Genomic DNA, 17,144 nt, shown 5'->3' with positions numbered 1-17,144 from the left:
AGTAGGTCTGCATTTTATACCATGAAAGATCAAGTATTATCTAGTTACTTGCATTCTCATCCCTTGGCAAAAAAAAAAAAAACAAAAAAGCAAGTGAACAAAACATCCCACGGCGGAGCTTCAGCTGGAGTCACCCCACACACCAACCCTCCAGTAACGTTAGTTACAAGTTAGTTGACGTTAACTTAGTTCCCCACTAACGGATGCTTGTTTGCAATATGGCCAATGAGACTTGGAGCTATTCGAGTGTCATTTATTTTGGGGCAGAAACTGGGGTAGGAATATTTCTTGCAGGCATCTAACGCGGTGTTTCATTGGATATATTGATTGCATCTTCTACCTCGTTTGAGGCTAATAGGTCGGGGAGTTAAGAGTGCGATACGATGGAGGAGAGTTTTTTTGAGGAGGAGGAGAAGGAGGAGGAGGAAGCTAAGGTCGCATTCCCAGTGTTATGAAATGGATATAAATTCAGCTCATGCTCATCCTTCGAAATTCATTTCTGCAGTTTCTTGTATTCAAGAAGCAGCAACCCAAAAAAAAAAAAAAAAAAAGAAGGAAAGAAAAGAGAAACACAAGAATCCGGAGTCATATTCTTCTCTTCCTAGGCGCACAATTGCTAGCTCCTTTCTCGCCCGTTCATACGTACGTACGGCTTACTCAACGCCCTCCGATAAACATGCATCATCAAATATCACCCGCAATATTATACTGGGGAACCCCTGTCGTTCTCATCACCAGCGAAAACACAGACGGCACATCCAACATCGCACCCATGTCCTCTGCCTGGTGGCTGGGAGACCGATGCATGATCGGCCTCTCAAGCGGAGCGCACACGAGCAAAAACATCCTCCGCACCAAGCAATGCGTCCTCAACCTACCCTCCGAGGACATGACAGCGCACGTCAACGCCCTCGCACGCACAACGGGTGCCAATCCGACGAGCGCGTGGAAGGCTAGCGTCGGCTACCGGTACGTCAAGGACAAGTTCGCCCATGCCAAACTCACGCCACAGCCGTCGGAATTGGTTGTGCCATGTCGGATTCTGGAATGTCCCGTGCAGATGGAGGCGGAGTTGGTGAAGGTTAATGAGATGATGGGTGATCTGCCGGAGAGGAAGGGGTCAATATTGGCGATGGAGCTGAAGATATTGCGGGTGTATGTCGAGGATGATTTGCGGCTAGGTGGGTATGCGAATAGGATTGATTCAGAGAAGTGGCAGCCACTTATTATGTGCTTTTCGGAGTTCTATGGGATGGGGAAGCACAAGTTGGTTCCATCTCGGCTGGCGGAGATTGATGAGGAAGCGTACCGTTCACCACGGAAAAATGGAGTGATGCAAGTCGCTGTAGCTGATGAGAAGACGTGTAACGATGAGAGCAAAGACGGAGAGCATGCGAGCAGCTTGTGTGTGCTTCGGGTTAGCTAGAATGAGCTTTCCATAAGTTAACCTGTGAGATGGCGTTAGGAGCTTCTGGCTGTTGGAGTATAACTAGCTAGCCTTGTTCACTTTCCAACGATAAAGTGCATAGAAACCTAGTTCAGGCATCAAACCTTGCAAGAAATAATTACTGTTTCCTGTTAATCGCATTTTATTGTTGCACCAGGGATAAATTTACCAGATCCCTAGCATAAGCAAATGATTCTGATCATTTAGCTTTGAACACATATTGATATTTCCTGCTTACCATGAGGGTAGCTAGGATTTCTGCGCTGCCAAAAACATGCCACCGATGTTTTGTAACAAGGCTTATTAAATGATTCTTGCCTTCCATCTTTCGCTTTCAATTTCATTTTTATTGTTGAGATCCGATAGAAGGCTGAACTTAGGCGCCACGGGAACGCGCATTTCTACTGTAGCCACGACCATGGTCTCTAGGCGGCCGAATGCCTTCGAAGCTTCTGCCGGTAATGACAGACCCGATTCGACGCCATAATGAGAGACTGGCGTGAAAAATGTGCACGTCAGCTGCACACCAAACGGACTGCATTTATCGCCCTCTGCAATCACGGACATGCATGGCAAAGATATTTCCGATGTTCAATGCAATATTGATAGAACCATTAAATATCTGTAAATCAACATCCTTCCCCCTTTCCTCTTCCCCCCCGCCCCATTAATATTTCTGGGCCTCGTGAAACGGTCAGAGCTTCTGCACAGTGTTAAACATGAGAGAGTCTCCAGGTTAATTATTGAAAGAACTGGTAATCCGTATGGAACTAGGAGTAAAATAGGCTGACCAGAGACCATGCCTACGCAGTATTCCGGGAGACCTACGAAGCATAAGTTAGCCCTGGGAAACAGTTTGGTCAGCTGGCCTCAAAATAATAGACCGTGGCAAACTTATGTAGTAGTAGTAGTAATAATGCAACCCCCGGAGCATCGGGTTTACCTATTACTGTACTCCGTAGTAGTTACAGTACTGAACGCTCCCACTCGCCGTGTTGGGCCCCAACTAACTGCTACAAACCCTGAGCCTGGAGAGTCGCAATTAGCACGTCGCTTGCTCAGGATTGTGATAACGAGGCTTGGTGATGATGATGATGATGATGATGATGATGATGATGATGATAAATACGCGGTATTTTCTACTACGCCGGCTCAGTTAGCCGAACCTCGAACTCAATATTTACAACAGTTATTATTATATTTGCCGCCCAAGAGAGCATTCAACAATAATGACCTCACACCCTTGCGCTATCTACTTCGTCACAGTGAAATCGAATAAGGATCGCGGCAATTGAGACCAATGGACGAGTCAACAGCTTCCAGCATGACAATACTTAGTCCCTCTCCTCTGCCCCCCTGTGTGGACTTCTGCTCCCATCCAGCACCCGCTTTTTGCTCTGTTTAACAAGTGATTTGGGGAACGGGACGCAAATCCTACTATGTTAGTCCCACTTAATAATGACCAGGTGCCCCATAAAGCATTTGGAATCTTGCTGTCATTTACTCCGTACTGCGACGGACTATTCGCGCGTTCAAAGATCGTTGACTCGCAACCTGGAAATACTGGCAAATCCTGCACCTATCTATCCCACGGAAAACCTACAATAATAAGAATAATTATACTCCGTATTTGTTCAAAAGACAACGCTCACGCTGCCCGGAAGCAGTATATACGGTGGCGCGGGGGCGGGACTAAGCTACGCGCAATGGCTTGCCCTATGGCCCCTAACTACCAGTTTCAAACTACGGACTAGCATGTTTAACATTTGCCTGGACCCTGCAAAAACAAAGTGAAGCAGTTTTACATTTTGCTCCGCGGATGAGAACTAGAACTTAAACATTTTTCTTTTAGCTGGGCCTGGTCCGTCCGTGAACTCTGGAACTGTTCTACGGAAGGGAATCCATTATTGGCGGTAGCATCACCGAGTGACACAACGCGGATCAACCACTGGCCCCCTGCTGGGTCCTTACTCTGGGGATGGGCCCTGGTTTATCATACTCCGTACTCCGTTACATGAATGAGGATTCGTCCCGGCGCACCCGCTGTCATCCTTCGGAACTGATGCGGGTCGCTACCGAGTGCTACTGGGTGCAACTGGGATGTTTGTGATGTGGCGTATTCTGGATTGCTCAAGTTCAATTGTTCTTGTCTACTTCGAGATCATCTTTACCTCTCTAGGTCCGTGCTAACTCGCCATATGACGTAGGAGTGTCACTCTCCGTACACTATTCGTTGGTTCAAGATGCCGGACATCCAGCTCCCAAGCGATATCTTCTTTATTAATATACGGAAAGCTCCACTCTCTGCTTATTTTGACTTCCGTTGGAAGTTTTCAACATTTTTCGTTATTTTCCCCCAAGGGGCAACTTCCCGGCATCCCCCGATCTAGGGACAACTTGGAGTCTACTCCGGTGGTGGTATGATCATGAACCACCTGTCATTATACCAATGGGAGTGTACCAATTGCAAAATCTACCTTGTTTTATCCTGTTTGACGTTTTTGTCGGTCCAATCCTTGGAGCAGACATGGTCCAGATTTTACCTATAAATACGTCGGGGAACTGTGGCCATGGATGAGTATCAGGCCAATTCCTTTGCATCTCCGCATTCGCAAGCAGAGAATCATTTCCTAGGTTTCGAATTGATCATTTTGTGGGACTTCGAAATATCTTGAAGGCTCTCCAGAGTTTCCTCGTCCCGTCGACAAAGACATCATGATGGAGTCGCAGTTTGCTAGGATAGCTTGGTCCCGTTCAGTGGAGAGAGCATCATCCAAATCAGTCATGACCCCGGGATCTCGATCGTTGAGAGGGCTATGCATATCCTGCAGGCATGACGGACCCCTGTTCATCACTGAGGACGAAATTCTAACGGTGTTGCGCAGATCCAGACCACTTAATTCTACTCGATTATCCATTGTCGCGCGAACCCAACGTTCCAACATGTCTACGGAGGCCAGTAAGTATGCTCTATACTAAAACCAGTATACATTGCATCCAGTTGCTGAGATATATAACTATCAACATTAGCTCCTCCAAAATTCCCCTTCTCTCGCCCATCTGGAGCTATTCCCCCACTGGAATATGCGAAGCTGAGAGCCACGAACCCCATTTCTAGAGTTACTCTTTGGGATAACAGTCAACCATGGCTTGTAGTCAAGTACAAGGATATCTGCAGCGTTCTTACGGACCAGCGCCTGTCCAAGGTATGGGCCATCAGCTCTCTTTTGGATCAGAGGAACGTAGGAGTGTCTAATAACATCGGTTCCCTACCGTTTTGCAGGAACGAACACGCGCTGGGTTCCCAGAAATGAATGCTGGAGGGAAAGAGGCTGCTAAAAACCGCCCAACATTTGTAGATATGGACCCTCCAGACCACGGGCGTCAGAGGTACTAAACTGCAGTCTCCTTGGGGGGTGAAGCATGTTTCATGAGGCTTACTGACACACTTCATATAGGAGCATGGTTGCTTCACTTTTCACCAGGGAGCATGCTGAGACGATTCGGCCACATATCCAAGCCACGGCTGACACTCTTCTCGATGAAATGATAAAGAAGGGTTGTGAGAAGCCTGTAGATTTGGTCCCAAATTTTGCTCTACCGCTACCATCATACGTTAGTTTCTGCTTCTTAAAGCTAAGTCTTTTGATGAATTTGGATACTGACGTCTATACTACACAAATAGATAATATATGGGATGCTGGGTGTGCCAAAAGAAGATCTCGAATATCTCACCCAATGTAACGCCGTCCGTAGCAATGGAAGTTCCACCGCTGCAGCTGCATCTAATGCTAATAAGTGAGTTCTGCCTTTGTTGGTGTCTGATTGTCAAGCTTGCTGACTAGATTTCGAATGGCGATAGAGAGCTCCTGGACTACATCGGCAACTTGACTGATAAACGGCTTGAAAACCCAGGACAGGACATGATTAGCAAGCTTGTAGTGGAACAGGTAATGTTCTAATCTTCTATTTCCCTGGATGTGTAAAAAATAAAAATAAAATACAGTACTAACCACGATCCCTATAATCACAGCTCAAACCTGGCCACATTGACCGATTGGATGCCATACAAATCGCCTTTTTGATGCTTGTTGCCGGAAATGCCACTCTGGTGAACATGATATCGCTTGTACGTTTTTATAACCCGGTACTATTACGTGAGAATTGCCGTTTGCTAATGAACTTTCAGGGCGTCGTCACTCTTCTCCAACATCCCGAGCAATTGGCAGACCTCAAAGCCAATCCATCTCTCGCGCCCAAATTTGTTGAAGAACTCTGCCGCTTCCACACGGCATCAGCGATGGCCACGAGGCGGGTTGCGAAGGAGGACATCATGCTTGGCGGTCATGTACGTTGTAGCATCTTTGTATCCAATCTCTGACAACCGGGTGCCTTTCCCAAATGCTAACGTGTATGGTTCCCTACAGCTCATCAAAGCAGGCGAGGGAATAATTGCTGCCACCCAATCCGGCAACCGAGATGAAGATGTCTTCCCAGACCCAGATGTCTTCAATATGCACCGCCAGCGCGGTTCTGAGCTAGCTCTAGGTTACGGATACGGTGAACATGTGTGTGTCGCTGAGGGACTGGCTCGAACTGAGCTTGAAGTTGTTTTCTGTAAGTCATTTTGGAATAGATCCTCGTCCTCCACTTAATTCGCGTCTACGTATTACTAACATATAAACACAAAACAGCAACGCTATTCCAACGACTACCAAACTTGAAGCTTGGGATCCCACTATCTGAAGTCAAGTATTCTCCACCAGATGGTGATGTTGGCATCACGGAGCTGCCTGTGGTTTGGTAAAGAGGTTTTACGTTACTAACCGCTTACTTCCTTCAACTCCCTCCCAACTCAGGGTTCCCAAACTCCACTCTTTTCTACATCATTATTTAGATAAAAAGGAAAACTTTGCAAAATTTCCCTAAAAAAGGCGGATTATTAGAGCCGAAGCAATAATAGAATTGCTCTAGATTAGACATTTTAATGGACATCCTTTATTTATTTACTACTTTTGCTAAACAAATTCGATCGACATATTGAGCGGCTCAAACTTAAACCAGCTAGCTAGCTGTCTGGAGGACTACTGTTCCTCGACGCGAAGGATCATTGAACAATACGACTCGACGCTGGTCGGGCGACAATGCAATACGAATCAAATCACCACCATTTTGACAAAAATCCTTCCAGAGATTCAATTTTCTCATCTGGAAAAACGGTCTTGATATCTACCCCCTGCGTAGTTTTGTCGTCCCACCAAAAGTCTCCCTCGAGGATACAAACGGGTGTGGTCCAAATGAATGTTCCCATCATATCATTCGCTTTCTCTGCCTCCTTTATTCTGCTTTCCATATCTGCGATTGATATGCGCTCGATTTCGAATGGTTTTCCTAATTCGATTTTCGTGAATATACGATATATAAAAGCTTCTCTTTAAAAGGGTGGTAGTGGGCCCAAGGATTCAGGATTCTCAAATTCAAACCTGTCATACATACCTCTGACCTTCTCACAAATCCCAATAAGCTCCTTGCAAGTAAGATTCTCCCCGGACATCATAAACTGATCTGGCCACTCCTCCAGCTCCAAAGCCTTCGCCACGAACTTCCCAACATCATCAACCTCGGTAAACCGCATCCTCTTCTCCTCCATCCCATCCACAAGTTGCGCGCGACAATTCTTCAGATCAACCACCATATCAAACCCAATCGGCACGAGCGATTCACTGCTCATATGCCTCTTCCCATCCTCAGTCATCGGCGAGTAATAATCATAGAAGATCCCCGGCGTGAATAGCGTGCACTGGATCTTCTCCCGAACCGCTGGCGAGGCAAGGTGGGATAATACTTTCCGCTTCGCAGCCAAATAAGGGTAGCGGTCTTTGCGGGTGTGTGGATCGAGTTCGAACTCTGAAGGCACGAACCGGCGAATGCCTGCTGCAATGCATGCGTCGACTAATCTAATCTGGCCCTCCGCGAATGATTTGTCGTCGAAGCTTGCTGCGGTTGATATACATGTATCGATACCGCGGAGCGCCTCCGTCAGTGAGGACTTGTCACTGTAGTCGACTTTACGCCATGTGATGCGCGGGTCATTAGAGCGCTGAAACGTCAACTCGTTAGCGACAATGATATTGTAGCAGCTGCTGTAGAGCACTGAGGACATGGAAGAACATGGCTATATGGGGTCTTGCAAAATATAGAGAATATGCATTTCTCATTTGGAAAAATTACTGACGGGCTCTCCTCTTGTCAAGACGGTCACAGAATGTTTCCCTGTTGCGAGAATTCCGCGCAGAATATGGTGCCCGAGAGCACCGACACCCGCGATGGCTACTTGCATCGTGGAGTTTGGCTTGTCACGCTACTCTGCTTTCTTACGATGATTTGGAAATGAGTATTCTTCTTGCGGGTTTCTGAATGGCGGCTCGGCTCATCTATCAGGAGTTGAGGCCTGCTTCATCAATGGGGTTTTCAGGATGACTCATTTGCATGCGGAATACGAGGGGATTTCTCGAACTAAAAAAAGAAAAAAGAAAGAAAATTGAGGATTGTCGCCCAGATCGCGCACGAGTGTTCCGTACGTACCGCGGAGTATAAGATGAAATTGGTCAATGAGGATATCTACTATTACGCAAGAAATCAATTTCCTCGAGGCTTGAGTTCAAAGTGTACAGCTACAAAGAAAAAAAGGATGCAATGCAGCATGTTAGAGATATACCGTGCTGAAAGAAAGGACGCCATATTACAACTAATAACTCGAAAACCGGAAGACAAGCTCCAGTAAGCTCTCCAGATTTGTCATGACTTGTCATTTTTTAGAATGACCACTTGATGCCCAACGGCTCTTTGCCCGGAGCTGTGCTCCATATCTATAAAACAAATACCTAGCTAGATGTTAGGACGATGTAGGATCCAACACAAGGGAGATCCCTAACTGTTACTCACGGGAATGGCATCATCGCAACAGTGAAAAACCCAAGAAGCGATGTTGCCCATTGATATCCCAGCTTTTCGTATACTATTTTTTTTTTTTTTTTTTGGCGTGCAGAAGTTAGCCGCGCCGCGGGGCAAACGACTGGTTGTCGAAACTATTGGAACTTACATCGAACACCAAATATAGGAAAGGCGGCTGCAAAGATGCTTCTTAAGATCAAGTTCGCACCCATAGCACTTGCCGAATATAGTGGATATGCATGTACAAGAAAGGTCAGAATCCCATTGTACGAGAGGACGACGCTGGTTAATTTCATTAGTGCCGCCCAAAATCTCCAGCCAGTTAGATCTGACGTACCCAGCGCTGAAGAAGCCACTGCCGATAATTGGGACAATCCAGTGAATGGATTTATATGTCGTCCAGCCGAACCAGAACATACCAAGAGGAAGCAAAATCGAAGACGCAATTGCAGGGGGTAGTCTGTATTCTGGCTCACTCTCCCCTGGCTCTCCTCCGTTCGCCTCCCTTTGACGCACAAGTCGCCGATAGTTCCAGTTCCATAATGGATGCGTAGCAAAGGAAGTTATGGTTCCGAAAAGTAAACCGAGAAACGATAGGCCAACTTGATATAGTTCGAAATCGTAATTATGGGTAAAAACAGCATAGAAAGCACCAAGGAAGAGGTAGAGAATTCCAAGGGCTACGGATGTATAAACACAAAGACATGTTATCATTGGCTCGAGGAATAGCAATTGCAGCGGCCGCGCAAACGACCACATCACCTCCGTTGCGATTGATTTATCAGTCTTTTCGATCCAGGCATAATAAGCTCGACCAGTCTCCCTGCGTAATCTCTGTGCCTTGTGGCGTAACAGAACGGGATGGTATGTTTCAGGCATAAGAAAGACCATGCAAATCAGCAGGGAAGCGCTCCAGATTATGACGACGTAGAATGACCATCTCCTTCGCATCGTAATCAAGTAATATAGCGAGTTAGCCTTGTGCTGCCTTCGTCCGGTTGATATCACAATTGAGTTCACATACCAGGAGGTGTATTGGTTAATAAATCCGCCAACTAGCGGCCCAATGATGGGGCCCATGAATGGAATAGCAGTATAAACCATCATTGGTCGCTGCAAATCATCCTGAGAGAAAAGATCTCCGATCGACCCTCCAGCAACTGACATAAATGCACTGCTCGAGAATCCACTAAAGAAGCGCGATATAAGCATTGTTTGGATGTTTTGGGCAGCCGCGCACGGGATTAGCCATAGAATGAAAAGTACCATGGCGACTAGGTATACGGGACGGCGGCCATAAAACTACAACTCGTTAGTGTGATTGTGACTAGATACTTTGTCCGTGAAAAATGATTAGGTTATGAACTGAGGGACTTACTTCGGATAAAGGAGCAAGAAACAGAGGGCCAACTCCAAGGCCCAATATGAAGAGAGACAGGCCAAGAGTTGCAACGAGCGTTGAGCAGTTGAATTCCACTGTGATCTGATCATATGTCATCGTGTATAGCGCGGAGGTGAAAATCCTATGCTTCGTTAAATTCAAGGTCATTTCGTAATATTTCCTTCCATATATATGATTGTTTGCTTACGTGCACAAGGAACAGAGAGTTATGATGGTAACCATAGACCATCGCAGGATCAGAGAAAAATTTCGCGGGTCCGCTGGATCATCTGGGCCGTCCCAGCGGACCTCAAGATCCTCATCCTCTCCATTTTCAGGGCTGGGAGTGGTTGGTAAAACAAGAACTTCCCATGTATCCTCTTCGCCCAGCATTTGCGTCCGGCCATTGTGTTGATATTGTGTATTGGCGTGGGTTGAATTCCTCTTCGAATAGCACGCGCTGCCCCGACTATTCGCACTCATAATCACAACCCCATCACTTAGAGGTCTACGAGGCCGTTCTCCGCTGGTCAGCATATCAATGCGGGAGAAGAAGAAAGGACTCAAATGCGAATTGAAAAAAATGGCTGCACTCTTCTGTAGCCAAATATTTGAAGCTTCACGCCAGTAGATATTTCGTAGAATAAATCTGCATTTTCGAGTTAGAATATCAACTACCTATAGACATCATGTGTGGATATGGGATCTTACTTGCACCGAGTAAAAACAAGTGAGACGAAAATCGCCATAATTTATTTTCCCCAAGAATATTAGCTAGGGCAGATGAAAGGATATCAGAGTCGTTTATAAAGACAAGCGTAACTCCTAATAAGATTTGCCGTCATCTTTGCCCGAATGCGACTATAGTGAGAACTTTAGGGTTAGATATGAATGCGCCTTTCAGATATCAGGCTGATCGCGTCTACTGTGCGAAGATAATGCACTATCCCAACAAACTATGACGCTGTCCTCCAAATCCTACATCGCACACAAGAGCCATCTAGCTGCTATCCTCGTCGTACCCGAACGCGCCTAGTTCGCTCGCCTCAAGGCCTTTTATTAGTATCCGAAAACATCTTCGTTCACGAAGCCGATGCGATGTCTGAATGGAAGGGCCCATCATTTTACTATCGATGCACTGTTCTTCCTGGAAAACTGAGGATTGTATCAAATTTCAGCTCTTGCGTTTGTGCTCCGTATGTTCCCAGCGAAATGCGTCTTGGGAGATTTCCAAGCCACTGAAAGCACCAGTCGACTATTTTCATGTCTCACAGACATAATTAATAACAGCCGGAATCCGAAGAATTGTTTTCCAATGCCTGAAGCGAATTGGCTAGAAGAAGCCTGCTCGTAGGGCGAAGGCTTGACAGGGGTGCTTCGGCCTTTAACCCGATTTAGATAAGCTTAAACATAAAGTTTACAACCTTAATTTATCGCAAGCTTCCTCCTGCTGCTTGCCCACTTGCCCTGGCATCAATAGTGTTCCAAGCTTGCGTATTCCACAATCTGCCTAGCCCATTTAAATTTCCCGTTAGTTTATTTTGAGCTTGCAATTCGTTCAAATAACGAGATCACCATGCCGCCTCGAAACCGGAAAGAACGTCGAGCAGCCCAAGCTTCATCCGCAGCCGGCGATGACGGCTTTGACCCTGCGTCAATCCCCCTCCGCCACCCTCCGACAAATAACCCCTCCCAAAAACCAAAGGCCAAAACACTCTACGAGCTCGCAGCTGAAAGAGAAGCGGAGCTAGGACGATCCAGGTCAAAGACCAGCCTCGAGCCACCACCAGGCACAGAATTCGTAACTATTTCGCCCGAGGGAGAAATAGTCCGAGCCAAAGACTCTAAATCAACCACAAACAATCCACACAGCAATCCATCTTCTGCGGACGACGAAGTCGATGCTGATGAACCAATTCCCCCGCTCCCAGACACGATACTTCTCTCTCTGCCCCTCTCCGTTCTCCACCTTACACTATCATTTCTCGCCGCGCATCAGTATGCCCAAGACATCCCCCTCCGACAACTCATCCAGAACACGATATTTGTAGCATTCCCTGTTCTCACTTTCGTCATCCATCTTGCTCATGGCCATATTATTTCGTTCGACAGATTCACTTTCAGTGGCAAATCAGGCAAACAGCGGGACGAAAAGGACCAGAAAACGGGACCTGAGGACTCTGCAAGTAATAGCAAATCCTTGCTTGTAAGGGCCATTACATACTTCCTACCCCCTTCGGCAAAGTCCATGGTATTTCTTCCCATAGCCTTATTTTTCGGTGGGCGGTTAATATCTATGACGAATGAAGCGTCCTATTATGCTGTGATGAAAAAGACACCTTCTATCGGTACACTATGGGTTTGGGCGGTGCTGGAGCTTCCCTTAGTGCCAGCTATTTTTGGAGTTTTGGGCCCAATCGGCTGGGCTGTTCTATATAAAGGATACGGGATTATCTGAGCTGTTTTTGAACACGAACAGCGAAGCGGCGTGGGATGTTATTTCCTACGTTAAATAACTATGTCTTAGGCAGGGCTATAATCACTTTCCGGCTTGTTCCCGTTTCATTGCATTATGCGAGCTTGGAGAGCACTGATCGGAAGTGGAATGTGGAATGTGTGTGTGGTACTGTACTTCCGATTTTGATACTGGATGGCACAGGAGGTATGCAGGGACATAGACACAGCTCTCACTCCTGTGTATTGAGCTCGAGGGTACAATGGGGAAAAAAAACAGTCAAGCACGAAATACCGAAAACTATAGCTACGACAGCCTTATGGAATTGATAGGGAAACCTAATTCAATAATCACTTCTAAAAATGAGAGATATATTGTCCATCAATATAGGTCCCAAGATAAAATTTCCCGGGCTGGCCGTATGCGGGCCAATACTCATTATTGTTTGGCTCATGTGTTCCTAGGTAGTTGATACGCTCAATCCGATTTTGGCAACTAGCGGCTAATGCAAGCTACACCAAGCTGCATGTTCAATTTTATGCTCTCCGTTTCTGTGGGCTTCTCTAGGATTTCCACAGATGCCGTTGCCACCTTGGAACATAAAAATTACAAGAAGGACAATGTTTGAGCTCATTTGAATCTATTTCAATCGGCGCCCCACCAAGGTGGCAAAATCAACCTCCAGATGATGCAACTACCCGTCGTCGCTGCTTGGCCGCATGTGCTTGGTATTCGAGCCATGAATGGACTGCCTCGACCAAGCAAGATAGCCCTAGAGCAAATTTGACATGTTAGTAGGTGGTGATGGTAAGTTTGCGTTGGAGTTAGTCTCTCTTTCTTTGCTGTTTGAGTTGGTTTATGGGAGATCTGCGTTCTTTTCTACTATTATTACACTTTTGTGCATTTTAATATTCCAATATGTTGACGCTGGAGAGGTACGATTGTCCGTTTAAGTCTATGGCCTGGAAGAGCCTCTCCCCTTACATTTCACCTGTCTATCTGTTAGCTCTTTGGTTTACAACTAGTAGGGTACAGGGAATGTTCAGCCTGCGAATCAACTAGAGTAGAGTAATTATTTTATGGTAGAGCAAAACTGGCAACCTGTTAAGATACTTCGGGTCTACATTAGGGATGACTTCAAAAGATCCCGAAAAATACAATAATTAAAAAAAACAAGAAAAGCAAAGCAAAGAGATATCTGAAGATTTCTTTAATATGATTTAATTCCTAACTTGCTTTCATCCTCCACGGGAAATAACTATTTAACTACACAACGATTTTCCAAATCCGAGTAATTTTCCAAATCCGAGTAACTGCTTCGTTTCTTTGCTTCCCAACTCATGCTTTCGATCCATTTCCCCATTACTGTCGGCCAGGTCATACAGAACCAAAGATAAATAAGGGGAACCAGACGGTACCAAGGGACACAAAGGAGAACATAGTAATAAACGTAAAACTAACAATAAACATTGAAACTATTCGGAAAACGTATGGGGAATCAGGTGAATAGATATCAAATAAACGACTCTAGTAACAAACTATTTCCAAGGACAATCATTAAACGGAATCGAGGAGCAAGTAACCATCGGAGAAAAGAAAGATGAAAAGAAATTAATAACCGTACAGATCCCATATGTCCAACTCCAATGCTGTTTAACTTTTGTTTTAAAACAAGTAATCAGAGAATAATACTCAGCGAGGAAAATTAAGATAAAATAGAGGCATTAGTGATACGCGTGAAACATATCATGAAGAAGTACTCGAATAAAAACCACTTATGAGAATCGTAACGCGTTTTTCTCAGCAGGGTGCTCGAGAAAGGGGACATAATAACGGGCGCTAGGCGAAAGAAAAGTGGAATATTTAGGTTGATATGGGTAAGGGCAAACATTTGAACGTTCGAATGTTAAAAGGTCAGGCGAAATCAGTAAAAAGCGCCAACCATGAGGCAAAATACCGATGCGGGAATATTTTTGCCATCACTGCAACAGACCTTCAGCGATATCAGCGGCCGACGAGTGAGAGTGACGGGAATCTTGTGTTGGCGTGTTCAATTGCGGCTCTGTTTCCAGATCATCTACCGTTAGACGGTGCCCCGATTCCCGCTGTGGGGCTTGTTGGGAGGCTTCACTGGAGTTCCCTTGATGGTGTGGAGAGTCATCGAAAGCATTCATTTGCTCAAGCTCCTCGTAATCCGGTAGAGGAAGGGGTGAGCCAGTGTAGTCTTCTATGCTACTGGAGGCTCTATCGGGCATGACATACCCTGGTGGACTGTCAGGGACATCATCATACACGGGTGGCATCTCCTCATCCCAACTTATTCCCAAGCCACCACGTTCTGTGACATGCAGTGGAAACACCATACGCAAGACTCGGGCTGCGCCAGTTGGGGTGAGGAATTTGGCGTTGTTTTCAGGGCAATATTCCTCTGAAACAATTTGCTCCATAACAAGATCGTGTCTGACCTCCAAACCTCCCTCAGGGGTAGGCGAAAGGTGACATAACGGGTTCGCGCCTGGTCTGATGTTGGCTTCGAACTCGATGTGTATTTCCCCACCAACAGTATCGAAATCGCTCTTCCATCCGGATCTCTGCTCACCATGACCGATTATACGTGTCGATTGGTGTAAAATTCCTTTTCCCTCAGTCACTTTGTGAAGGTGTTTAGGGCAAACATGGGAGATGATACTCTGATGCTCTTCGATCCGCCACATTGTCTTCCGTAAACGCCATCTAATGCGGCCCCCTTCCTTTCTCTCCACAACGCCACAGAGGGTTAACTGAATGGGGAAATTTCCAATTGGGTGAACTACGGATGGTAGGGTAGCCCGTCCCACGAGGTTGGTTGGAGGAAAGATTCGCATTGAATATTTATCGGGTCCAGGCATGACCGCTCGCTTTATTTTGATGGGTCTGTTGAGACAGAGTTCCTTCCCAGATGTAGTCACGGCGCATGCAGTTAAGTTATATGAAACCGCACCTAGTGACCCTTGGGTTGTTGGTTGCAAGTTGCCAGCAAACAAGTAGCTAAATGGATAATCATGAATGCCGCTTTTGAGGTGGGCAGGCTCTGTCAAGAATTCCCAGCTGGTCAACTCCTCAGTTTGATATTTGCAAGCTGAACAATCTCTCGAAACGGGTTTTTTCGTAGAGACTTTTCGGGTCAAACACATCCGCAGTGCCTTAAGGGTGATTTGGCCTGGTACATCCGAGACTGAGAGCAAAAGACGACCTGACATCAATGCGCCAGTAGAGCGACTGGGGGGACCGTATAGAACCAATGGGGGGGACTCGATGGTAATATCCAAGTTGGCGGGAGGTAAGCGGTTATCCGATGATTTATCCCCAGAGCGCAAATGGATCAAATTCCGCCTCTTCTCCTGATGTCCCCAATGGCGATACGGGTGGATCAAATGGTCCATTGAGAACGAAAGACGACGCTCTGGACTATCTGTTATGGAGGCTGTGCTCCTTTGGGAAGATGACGATGAGGTAGATCTGATAGTATCGTGATCGCTGCGCTCGGGAAGTAGATAGGAGGAAGCGGACGTCGGGAACCCGGACGACGACCGCACAAAGCTGGAGATGAGCCTTCCTGGCATGGTGACGGCTGGCCTATGTAGTTACGGGTAGTGATTGCCAATGCACCAGAGATATTGCAAAAAGCTAGAGTGGGTAGGAATGACGGCGCGGATGAAGCGGAGAGTGAATGAAGTATTATGCCCAAGCAGAGCAAGCAAAGCAAAGCAAAGCAAAGCAAGCAGCAGCCAGACAAAACTAAAAAGAGTGACTTGACTGACTGCTGCCTCTTCAATCCAACCTCACTTCTGGCGTATATTCTCGTTGCTTCTTCTGATTCTCTTCTTATAGTTCCGATTTCGTCCCCAAATTCGTCATTGGAAGCTTGCCCAGGTATTCTATACCAACCAAACAGGGTTCAACCCGATAATACTTTGAGTCTCAGTTCAATATCCCGACCACTGAAAGAAGAACGTCGATAACTCGAGGAAGGCAACCTGGGTGATATATATGCTGTCAAAACTGAGTATAGCAGCTCAGAAAAGTCAAGCTTCAAAGAACAAAAAAAGGGCAGAAAACTCGTATGGAACCAATCCCGCCGCCGATGTATTTCGCCGTAACGGGCGAGTAAAATACCGACCAGTGGCAACAAAAGCGGGTATTGCTCGGTTTCCGCCCCGCCAGCTCGTTCTAGACTTTATTTCTTGGGATGAAATTTTTTATACTTTTTAGACGGATCGGCATCAGGTTAATCCACTCTCACTCTCACGCCCTATTGTTAGGTTGACGGTTCAGGAGTCAGGGATCACACAGCCTATTATTATTAAGTATGGTTCCTCAGGTCTCTTATCTAACCCCTCCTCGTCCTCCTCCCTCCGCGTTCTGCACGAATGGGATATATGGATTGGCATGGCAGCAAGGTTCTCGCGCCGTCTACTGAGGATAGTCCTACGAAAAGTATCCTAGTCTCCGCGGGCCGCGTGAGTGCGCGTTAGCAATTAAGAACAATATTAGAAAAATTATCCATAATACGAGAGGAGCTGCCGTCACCTGAACCTGATGACCATCCCCGCCGCAGCAATCGTTGTTGATGAACTCTGCACGTCTTGCTGCCAAAGATGTCATGGCGCGCATCAACGACGCACCAATTAAGCTCTGACTCAGGCCACCAGTGCGCGGCCTTGACGTGTCTAACGCCTCTGCCGCTAAGAAAGCCGCTAAGAAAGCTTTTCTTCGGCCATTTTTATTGTTCAAGCGCCATGGCCAGCAGCCCATGTCAAGGGAGCTAGAACTAGGCCTAAATCCGGAATAGAATAGCCTCAATGGATTAGTGGGCTACCTGAGTGATCAGGGGAGTTCCCAGCTCATTGAGTTGATCCATTTGTTAT

General features: G+C 46.4%; 7 protein-coding genes across 8 annotated transcripts; 4 read left to right on the top strand and 3 right to left on the bottom strand.

The window, feature by feature from the left end:
• The first annotated feature begins 211 nt into the window (after positions 1-211).
• On the top strand, positions 212-1,949 carry BDCG_05138 (uncharacterized protein). Its single transcript, XM_045420797.1, has one exon. The coding sequence runs from the start codon at positions 476-478 to the stop codon at positions 1,424-1,426; it is 951 nt and encodes a 316-aa protein (XP_045276834.1). The 5' UTR covers positions 212-475; the 3' UTR covers positions 1,427-1,949.
• A 414-nt stretch (positions 1,950-2,363) lies between these two features.
• On the top strand, positions 2,364-2,726 carry BDCG_05137 (uncharacterized protein; the record flags this gene model as incomplete). The annotated part of the gene is made up of 1 exon (XM_045420796.1): positions 2,364-2,726. The coding sequence occupies one exon, from the start codon at positions 2,364-2,366 to the stop codon at positions 2,724-2,726; it is 363 nt and encodes a 120-aa protein (XP_045276833.1).
• Positions 2,727-4,162: 1,436 nt separating this feature from the next.
• On the top strand, positions 4,163-6,254 carry BDCG_05136 (cytochrome P450 55A3; the record flags this gene model as incomplete). Its single annotated transcript, XM_045420795.1, has 11 exons — positions 4,163-4,278; positions 4,333-4,406; positions 4,478-4,653; positions 4,731-4,837; positions 4,906-5,062; positions 5,133-5,245; positions 5,310-5,397; positions 5,481-5,576; positions 5,637-5,795; positions 5,875-6,064; positions 6,142-6,254. 11 exons carry the CDS (start codon positions 4,163-4,165, stop codon positions 6,252-6,254), a joined length of 1,389 nt encoding a protein of 462 aa, XP_045276832.1.
• A 181-nt stretch (positions 6,255-6,435) lies between these two features.
• On the bottom strand, positions 6,436-7,942 carry BDCG_05135 (uncharacterized protein). Its single transcript, XM_045420794.1, has 3 exons — positions 7,683-7,942; positions 6,944-7,547; positions 6,436-6,838 (listed from the first exon to the last, which is right to left on the bottom strand). The coding sequence occupies exons 1-3, from the start codon at positions 7,785-7,787 to the stop codon at positions 6,609-6,611; spliced, it is 939 nt and encodes a 312-aa protein (XP_045276831.1). The 5' UTR covers positions 7,788-7,942; the 3' UTR covers positions 6,436-6,608.
• Positions 7,943-8,068: 126 nt separating this feature from the next.
• Positions 8,069-11,082, bottom strand: BDCG_05134. 2 transcript variants are annotated; one of them, XM_045420793.1, is made up of 8 exons: positions 10,494-11,082; positions 10,376-10,431; positions 9,991-10,290; positions 9,780-9,924; positions 9,426-9,703; positions 8,739-9,344; positions 8,393-8,683; positions 8,069-8,331 (listed from the first exon to the last, which is right to left on the bottom strand). In XM_045420793.1, the coding sequence occupies exons 3-7, from the start codon at positions 10,263-10,265 to the stop codon at positions 8,536-8,538; spliced, it is 1,452 nt and encodes a 483-aa protein (XP_045281127.1). In that variant the 5' UTR covers positions 10,266-10,290; positions 10,376-10,431; positions 10,494-11,082; the 3' UTR covers positions 8,069-8,331; positions 8,393-8,535. The 2 variants fall into 2 exon arrangements, with proteins under 2 accessions (XP_045281127.1, XP_045281126.1); XM_045420792.1 differs by having other exon boundaries at positions 9,991-10,431.
• BDCG_05133 (uncharacterized protein) lies at positions 10,427-13,860 on the top strand. Its single transcript, XM_045420791.1, has one exon. It carries the CDS (start codon positions 11,359-11,361, stop codon positions 12,238-12,240), a length of 882 nt encoding a protein of 293 aa, XP_045276830.1. The 5' UTR covers positions 10,427-11,358; the 3' UTR covers positions 12,241-13,860.
• BDCG_05132 (arrestin domain-containing protein) lies at positions 13,433-16,804 on the bottom strand. The gene has a single exon (XM_045420790.1). The coding sequence runs from the start codon at positions 15,837-15,839 to the stop codon at positions 14,217-14,219; it is 1,623 nt and encodes a 540-aa protein (XP_045276829.1). The 5' UTR covers positions 15,840-16,804; the 3' UTR covers positions 13,433-14,216.
• Between the last annotated feature and the right edge of the window lie 340 nt (positions 16,805-17,144).

The sequence above is a fragment of the Blastomyces dermatitidis genome (genome assembly GCF_000003525.1).
Source record: "Blastomyces dermatitidis ER-3 genomic scaffold supercont1.5, whole genome shotgun sequence".
Classification (NCBI taxonomy): domain Eukaryota; kingdom Fungi; phylum Ascomycota; class Eurotiomycetes; order Onygenales; family Ajellomycetaceae; genus Blastomyces; species Blastomyces dermatitidis.
The sequence above is the reverse complement of the archived record's forward strand: the minus strand, read 5'-3'. Positions and strand labels throughout refer to the sequence as shown.